The 8792-nt window shown below is 40.1% G+C and overlaps 1 protein-coding gene across 1 annotated transcript; it reads left to right on the top strand.

Moving 5' to 3' along the window:
* Window positions 1–1094: 1094 nt before the first annotated feature.
* Window positions 1095–7727, top strand: naa10 (N-alpha-acetyltransferase 10, NatA catalytic subuni). Its single transcript, XM_060937900.1, has 8 exons — window positions 1095–1282; window positions 1635–1733; window positions 1815–1873; window positions 1957–2002; window positions 3919–4034; window positions 4143–4187; window positions 4265–4349; window positions 7334–7727. The coding sequence occupies exons 1-8, from the start codon at window positions 1262–1264 to the stop codon at window positions 7535–7537; spliced, it is 675 nt and encodes a 224-aa protein (XP_060793883.1). The 5' UTR covers window positions 1095–1261; the 3' UTR covers window positions 7538–7727.
* Window positions 7728–8792: the final 1065 nt, after the last annotated feature.

Here is an 8792-nt window from a genome sequence, read left to right as displayed (position 1 = left end):
GAGGTTGAGTTGGGTTTGGAGAGATGGAGGTATGCATTGGAACGAAGAGGAATGAAGGTGAGCAGTAGCAAGACAGAATACTGTACATGTGCATCAATGAGAATGGAGATGAGAGTGTAGTGAAGATGCAAGGAGTAGACGTAAAGAAAGTTGGTGAATTCAAGTACCTGGGGTCAACTGTGCAGGAAAATGGGGGCTGTGATAGTGAGGTGAGAGAGTGAGCGCAGGCAGGGTGGAGCAGTTGGAGAAGGATTTCGGGAGTCATTTGTGAGAGGAAAGTCCCAGCACAAGTGAAAGGTAAGATGTAGAAGACAGTAGTGAGACCAGCTGTGATGTATGGATTGGAGACCGTACCCTTAACGAAGAGACAGGAGGCAAAGTTGGAGGTGGCGGAGTTGAGGATGTTAAGGTCGGACAGGATAAGGAACGAGCACATCAGAGGGACAGCACATGTGGAGAGCTTGGGGAATGAAGCTAAGAGAGATGAGACTGAGATGGTATGGGCACATCCTGAGAAGAGATGCAGAGCATGTTGGAAGGAGAATGTTGAGGATGGAGCTGCCAGCCAAACGAAAACAAGGAAGGCCAAAGAGGAGATACATGGATGTGGTGAGAGAGGACATGAAAGTGGTAGGGAAGGATGCAGAAGACAGGGAGCGATGGAGACGAAAGATCCCCCCTAATCGGGAGCAGCCAAAAGAAGAAGAAGAAGGCGAAGAAAACATGCGCATTCAATGTGTATAAAGGGGAAATGTAATGCAGTGCATACAAATAAATATTCCAACGTTCAAAACTTCGCGATGACGTAGTCGGTGTAGGAATTTTTAGTAACCACTAGATGTCGTAGTGGAGCAAAATGTCAAAAGCTTAGAAGCACCAAACTGTTTTGGCTGTAAAAGCGTCAGTTTCTAGTTTGAAGTTCACTATAGTAGAACAATACCAGTAGACACTCAGGCCTGTAACTGTAAAAGCGCGGTTAAAGTCACTTTTTATAAGCTTCATCTGCTTAACAAAGCAAACTCATGGGAGTAACCATGCATTCTTCATGCACGCATAACGCATGCGCAAGAGTTTTATGCGTCAACTTTCCAACGCGCCCCCTAGTGGTAGTGAAGTAGTTATTGGGCCTTGTTTAGAGTATGAACTGTTAGCGGCTATGAAGTAATTTTGACATATATTACAGATTTAGTTGTGTATATTTGCCTATAGCAAATATATTTTAATTTGTACGGATATAGTAAAAATCAGCAGCTTTTCAAAAATGAATATTCGCAATGCGCGGGTGAGTAAATGGCCTTGTGGTGTTTGGTATTCGGTGAAACGGACACATTAGTGATGCTGTAGTGAGTTAAACCTGCTGTTATTAAATAGGATTGATTAAATTAGCTTGGCAACCAACTGCTCAGCTCGAATAGTGCTGCCACTCACTGTCTAGAGCGTTAATGTGTACTGCAATTACTCCAAATATCGTCTGTTTGGGAGAAAACAAAAGTGTTGTGATTAGCTAGCTAGCTAGCTAGCTAAGGCTAACTTAGCATTAGCTTTGGCTGGAAAGCGTGCGCACAGGGCTGAATACTCAGTGAGTATCCACGCGTGTCTCCTGGATCAGTTGTGTGCGATGTTTTTATTTACAGCCCGAGGATTTGATGAACATGCAGCACTGCAACCTGCTGTGTCTTCCAGAAAACTACCAAATGAAATACTACTTCTACCACGGGCTGTCATGGCCACAGGTCTCCAGCAAACCTACATTATGAAAATACTTGTGTTCGTGTATAATTGTGTTTGTGATTGACCCAAGTCTTGTATTTTAGCTTTCCTATATAGCTGAGGATGAGAATGGGAAAATAGTTGGATATGTTCTGGCCAAAATGTAAGTTAAAATAGTTTTGTTTCATTTATTTTTTTATGTGCTATCAAGGTTATAGTTGTAATACTGTTTCTTTTACTTTGTAGGGAGGAGGATCCTGATGATGTGCCTCATGGACATATTACATCATTAGTGAGTAAAAGTAGTTGTCCCATCGACAACCGGTCTTTGACAGATGATCTTCTTCTTTTGGCTGCTCCCGATTAGGGGTCGCCACAGCGGATCTTTCACCTCCATCGCTCCCTGTCTTCCGCATCCTTCTGTACCACACCTGCCACTTTCATGTCCTCTCTCACCACATCCGTGTATCTCCTCTTTGGCCTTCCTCGTTTTCGTTTGCCTGGCAGCTCCATCCTCAACATTCTCCTTCCAGCATGCTCTGCACCTCTTCTCAGGATGTGCCCATACCATCTCAGTCTCATCTCTCTTAGCTTAATTCCCAAGCTGTCCACATGTGCCGTCCCTCTGATGTGCTCGTTCCTTATCCTGTCCAACTTTATCCCTCCATTCACAAACCTTAACATCCTCAACTCCGCCACTTCCAACTTTGCCTCCTGTCTCTTCGTTAAGGGTACGGTCTCCAATCCATACATCACAGCTGGTCTCACTACTGTCTTTTACATCTTACCTTTCACTTTTGCTGGGAATTTCCGATCACAAATGACTCTTTGACCGATGATGTGAAACCGAAATGCATTTTGGGTTAATTTGACATTTTGGAGGTATTCTGTGGTCAAGTCCAAGCTAAAATAAAACACATTTTAGGATTCCCACCAATAGTCAGCTCGGAACACTTTCTATTTGTTACTTTCCTTTTATTGGTGAAATGGTATGATTGTGTTATGTGAACAGCTGCAATAATAAGTCCAGTGATGGAAAAGTTAATCACGGTGCAAGGCACTGGTTACTTTACTTTATTTTACATTACAGGCATTTAGCAGACGCTGTTATCCAGAATGACGTACAACATAGTTGGGAGTTAGGTGCCTTGCTCAAGTGCACGTCAGCCATTCCTGCTGATCCAGGGATCGAACCGGTGACCTTTTGGTCCCAAAGCTGCTTCTCTAACCTTTAGGCCATGGCTGCCCATGTTTTTTGTGTCTCCACAAAAAACATGTTTGTGTTGTTTAAGTAATGCTACTAAATCTGCTGGTTTTCTGTCTTCTGAAGTAGCTAAATTAAATTTTCTATCCAGGCAAAGACCTGATAAAGACTGATTGCCTCAGTCATCTGTTGTTTGAATTGTAATCTTTTATCTTTATGGTTATGGTTAAGCCCCTTTCACATACAAAACCCATTCATGCATCAGGTAAAAACAGCACGGGATATAGAACAAACTTTCATTCCATCATAGTCTTCATAATGATAAATTAACGGGTGTTATATATTCCCACCTGACTGTATTTAATGGGAGGCTACAAAGCATTAATCTCCATGATAAGTGTGACACCAGATATGATATATAATTCACAAAGTGGCAAATCCATATTGTCGCGAAAAGCCCAAGTGGTGACATTAGCTAGCTAGTTAGTTAGTTAGAAACATGGTCAAGCTGCATCATGTCTCTGTTGAGAGAGAGAGGGTCCTCTTCCTGCTTCTGAACATTTGTTTTGTTCAAGCAAAGACTATTTATAACATATTTTTACTTTGTAAAAACACATTCTGATGATGTGAAGGATTTTGCATGTGCATCGGAATGCATCAGATGAGACCTATGAATCAGACAGGAGCAGATGATGTAGAGGCTACTTTAGAAAAAAAAATAGCGATGAATCCATTGCAATATCACTCCATTTGTGTCACCTCCAGCAATGTCACGACCGGTCACAATATGTTAATACAGTGGCTCCAGTTCACACTGGAGCCTTGGCAAAAGATTATCATTAAATTTTAATAGGTCACCAGGGGATAGACCAATGCTTCGACTTTACAGTTTTGCTCCCATTCCCGCAAGACACCATTACAACATAATAGTGATAAGCGGTTTTCAGTGTGAGGGTGAATGAGTGTGAATATATGTTAATGTCTTAATCTGTATTCTCTTATAGGCAGTTAAACGTTCCCACAGAAGACTTGGTCTGGCTCAGAAGTTAATGGACCAGGCCAGTCGAGCCATGATCGAGAACTTCAATGCCAAATATGTATCTCTTCATGTTAGAAAGAGGTATGGTCTTTACATCTCATGCTCCAGTTTATCAGATGCAGTTGACAAAGTACTTGTCTTGCTTATATATACCGTATACATTTTTCTTTTACTGCATTGCCTTTTCAGCAATCGAGCAGCCCTTCATTTGTACTCCAACACACTCAAATTTCAGTAAGTATCTTATATTTTGTCAACTTCTTTTGCTTTCTGTGAAAAAGATACTCATGATCTGATCTACTCTACTCCAGAATAAGTGAGGTAGAGCCAAAATACTATGCAGATGGTGAAGACGCATATGCAATGAAGAGGAACCTTACACAGATGGCAGATGAGGTATGTTTGTGTGAGTTGAATTCTGTGAAGTATAATGTTGATTTGTGCTATATGCCTTTATTCAGTGCCGTATCTCAGCCAGCATGTCCATGTCGCCCACATGGGTCTAAAAGGGGCTTGAAACTGGTGCCTATGTGGGCAGCCAAGCTGGACCCCACCAACTTTTTTCCACAGTGGCCCCACATGTGGATGCCTGTATGGGTTAATGATTTGGCCCAGACAGGCTGCATATAAGGCCCTTGTAGGCAAAAAGGGTGGTGTGCTTAATGTGGGTTATTATGCAGGGATGTGATTTTTCCAGATTAATCTGGAGATTTTCTGACCTGAAAACGTGACACGTAATTCATGCAGAAAAAAAATTTTCCATGGGGGGAAAAAAAAATTGGGGGGTGGAGTATGAACTGTTATATCTGCAGGCTAAAATGCATGAAAATTTTTCCTTTCCAAGTATCCACAAGGATGTTTGTTTGCGTTCAACTTGAGCTCAACATGCCTCCATACCTTTGCAGATGCATGGGAGGATGTTTTAAGTACAGTGCAGCCCTCTGCCTTTCCCATGCACCTGTAAACCCCAGCCCACTCATGCGTCAGTGGTAACCTGCATTGTCGGTTAACAAGCAGATCGGCATTTCAGATCGGATAATTCGGGTATGCTGTGCCGGAGTGGCTAATCAGGAGAACCTGAAGAATTCCTGTTGGGCCGTGGGTTGGCAATGCATTAAAGTCAGTGTAATAATTTGGAACTACTTGTTGCAGTGTAGGCTGCAGACAGCTGTGCTCTGAGCCGCATCCTCGCATATGTAAACCTGCACATCCTCATACAGGAGACAATGAGAGCAGCCCTCCGAGATTCCTGACTGACTGACTGATTCCAGGCTGGTCACATGACATGTACAGGTTTACAGTTAGTCAAGACAGTCATCTTAGTCTTTAATCAATATGTACAGCAAAAAAGAAAGGGGGAGAGGAAAAGACCAAATTAAAGAAAAGAAAGGCACCAAACTTACAGACGTGTTTGTGACAGTAAAGATGATAGCGATGCAGCTGTTGAGACGAGTATCTATGGCGCACATAATGCGGCACTGCATAATACACTCTACTCCAGCAGTGACTGTGTGATCATCCCAGTGCAAATAATATTAATGCAAATTGCCTACAATTTCTAGATAACTTGTCTTCAAGTTATTTTCAGTTTAATGTTCATTTTTAGCGCCAAAGGAATGTTCAAAGCATTGCAGGGATATTTATGAATTGACTGACTGATTTGTAAGTTTCAAAATGGTTGTGGCCATATAAGTGTGAAAGATATTTGCTGTTTTTGTAGTCTCAGATGCTCTTTTCATATTTTCATTACAAGTGGCTGACTGTGGAGGTTTATCAGTCGAGTCGTAAATATCAGAACAGTTCACTTGAAAGGGAAAAAGGTGAGAGTAAAGTAAGAGTGCCTGTCTGCATAAAAAAAAATTAAAGAATGGTCTTAGTCAAAATATAATTTTAATGTCTTCATTTGAAATGAGCTATATATAAATTTATATTTTAGACCTTGTACAGTACCAGTCAAAAGTTTGGACACCCCTACTCATTCATAGGTTTTTCTGTTTTTTGGCTGTTTTTTACTTTGTAGAACAATGCTGAAGACATGAAAATATATGGAATTATGTGGTAAACAAAAACATGTTCAATAAAACGTTTCATATTTTGGATTTTTCAAAGTAGCCACTATTTACCTTGATGATGCTTTGTACAGTATTGGCATTATCTTCACCAGCTTCATGAGGTAATCACCTGGAATGCTTTTCAATTAACAGGTGCCTTGTCAAAAGTTAATTAGTGCAATTTCTTGCCTTCTTAATGTGTTTGAGATCAAACCGTAAATAGTAAATAATAAACATACAGTAAATAGCCCTATTCCACGACTGTAGTAATCCATATTATGTCAAGAGCCGCTCAACTAAGTAAAGAGAAATGACATCCATCATTACTTTAAGACATGAAGTGTCTTTTAATTAATAAACATAAAGAAAAACCATCGAATTAGGTGTGTCCAAACTTTTGGCTAGTACAGGGTGTTTAAAAAAAAAATTATATTATTTGAGATGTAAATATCCCAGAAACTACATAGTCCAGGCAAATGAAACTGAACAAGCTTAATGTTGAACAATATAAGATTTATTCCTCAAAATTTGAATGAGAAATTCAAAGTTATGTGGAGTCCATGAACAATTTCACAAATTTTCAATATGCACGCCGCCTGAAAGACAGACACACAGACAGCCTTCCTCTTTGAACTTTTTGTGCCGTGTCCAAATCTGCATTGCAGTTGGTGCATTTTTAGAGAATTCTCTCATAAATGCACGCTGCACAGTGTTGTTCGACTGTGTTTGAGCGTACTCTAACACACAAAACGCCTTTTCTTTTCCAGTGAATGGCCTTTCTGTACCTAAAAAGATCAAGACAAAAAACATGAAAAACAAAATTTTGACCCGTTTCCACACATGCTGTTAAAATTTGAGGTCAATTGAACGAGAATTGACAAAGTTATTAGATTCTGAAATGATATCTCATTTTTTGAAATGCCCTGTATTATGTATATTTTCCCAGCAGCCCAACTGGCCCTCAGTAAGTCATGCTTACTGGGGGGGGGGGCTTGCATTTTAATTCTGATATTTTGTTTCAGTTCTCTGTACAACTGTGCAGACACCCCTGCAGTCAGGATTTTAAGTATTCAACAAAGGTCGAGTAGACTTTGTTGTGTAAAGTGACAACTTGTGTATTTTACAAGCTGTCATACCACTTTATTTATCCATTCATTCATTCATTCATTCATTCAAAATATTTGTGTTGATTCTCTGTAACTTCTCTTGGTGGTGGTGATGGGGGAAATCCTCATTTATTTATTTATGAATGAATGACGCATGCACTAGTTCACCGAAACACCTTGTGTTATTCAGTCGTTATTAACATGTAGTGATGCTGTCGTGTAGCTGCAGAAACCTGGTGTGCGTCTGCGGGGATCTGAGACGCCTCAGTCGCAGACAGTTGCAGTCACAGAGCTGGTGCAGAAACTCTCAATGCAGGATGGAGAGAAGGAGGGTGATGGAGACAGCGGAGGAGAGAGCAAAGAGATGAGTGAAGTAAGTGAGGCTACTGAAAGCACAGATGTCAAAGACTCCTCTTCTGATTCCTGAACAGCCTCAAATCATCGGACGACGTCTGTCCCTCCAACATGTCAACCGAGGATTCTGAATTGCTTTACTGTAACTCAGCATTTGGTTTATTCAGCTACGTTATCAATGTACAAAAAGGCAATTTGCAAAAAGTATTCATGACTATGGGAATATTTCTACACAGGAACTGTTAATAAAATTTGACACTATACAGATTTGTTACTGTGTTGTATGTTGAAGTTAATGTTTATTGCGGTTTTACTCAGTGCTTGTTAATTGAACTTGGATATTTGCTAACTTACATATATGCAAAACCTAATCTAATACAGAAACATATTTTAACAAATGTGAGGTCAAACAACAAAGGAGAATGTGAAAATTATTAAAACATGTTGACGTTTGTAGACAGTATGGCTGTCACATGTAGATCATTCATTAAGGTGGAGCTGTCACACGAGTGCTTGTGTGGATTCGAGTGAAACTTAACTTAAAAGCCATATTACAGGACAAGATTTTAAGGTCTTTAGACGACATTTATTAGAGTTACACTTAATATCTTAAAGATAATATACACATGGCTCCAAAAGGTCATGTGTGCTATTCATGTTTCTTCACACAAAAACAAGGATCTCTCTTCAAAAATAAGCTGTACAATGAAAATTATTTTTAGGTTGATTATTTTGATCCAAGTGCTTAAACCCTGCTTTTTGGAACATTTGGCACCATCTAGTTAAATTTGTTATAATTTACCACATAATATGCAAAACCTACTTCTGTCCCAGGTTTTTTTTTTTTTTTTAAGTGTCAAACTGTTCAGCACTGTGAAGATCCATCATTATCAAAAACATGCTGACATTTGCAAACAGTATCGTTCTCATACATCAGTCAGTTCTCAGGAGGCAGAACTGTTTACTCCAACAGCTGAAATTCATTATTTGTTATATAGATTTGAACTAAATCAAAAAAGACATGTTCAGTAAAAAAGTTCTGAGGATGTCTTCTGAGGTTGGGGTGTTATCATGTTGAAACTAAATTTAGTCAGCATGATATCAGTATGTCCATTATAAATTGTAAAAGGATTTTTGATATTGTGACTAGGGCGGCACGATAGTGTAGTGGTTAGCACCGTCGCCTCACAGCAAGAAGGTCCTGGGCTCGAGCCCAGCCGCCAGTGAGGACCTTTCTGTGTGGAGTTTGCATCCAGGGTTTCCTCCGGGTGCTCTGGTTTCCTCCACAGTCCAAAGACTAGGTGTGAAATGTGAGTGTGAATGGTTGT

The sequence above is a fragment of the Neoarius graeffei genome, chromosome 13, assembly GCF_027579695.1.
Source record: "Neoarius graeffei isolate fNeoGra1 chromosome 13, fNeoGra1.pri, whole genome shotgun sequence".
NCBI classification, from domain to species: Eukaryota; Metazoa; Chordata; class Actinopteri; order Siluriformes; family Ariidae; genus Neoarius; species Neoarius graeffei.
The sequence above is the reverse complement of the archived record's forward strand: the minus strand, read 5'-3'. Positions and strand labels throughout refer to the sequence as shown.

What these genes read in the sequence shown, in the direction of transcription:
- naa10 (XM_060937900.1), top strand. Translation starts at nt 1,262, where the DNA reads ATGAATATTCGCAATGCGCGG. An exon ending in ACGGGCTGTCATGGCCACAG is followed by an intron (nt 1,734 to 1,814) that starts GTCTCCAGCAAA and finishes CTTGTATTTTAG; the next exon opens with CTTTCCTATATAGCTGAGGA. An exon ending in ATGGACATATTACATCATTA is followed by an intron (nt 2,003 to 3,918) that starts GTGAGTAAAAGT and finishes ATTCTCTTATAG; the next exon opens with GCAGTTAAACGTTCCCACAG.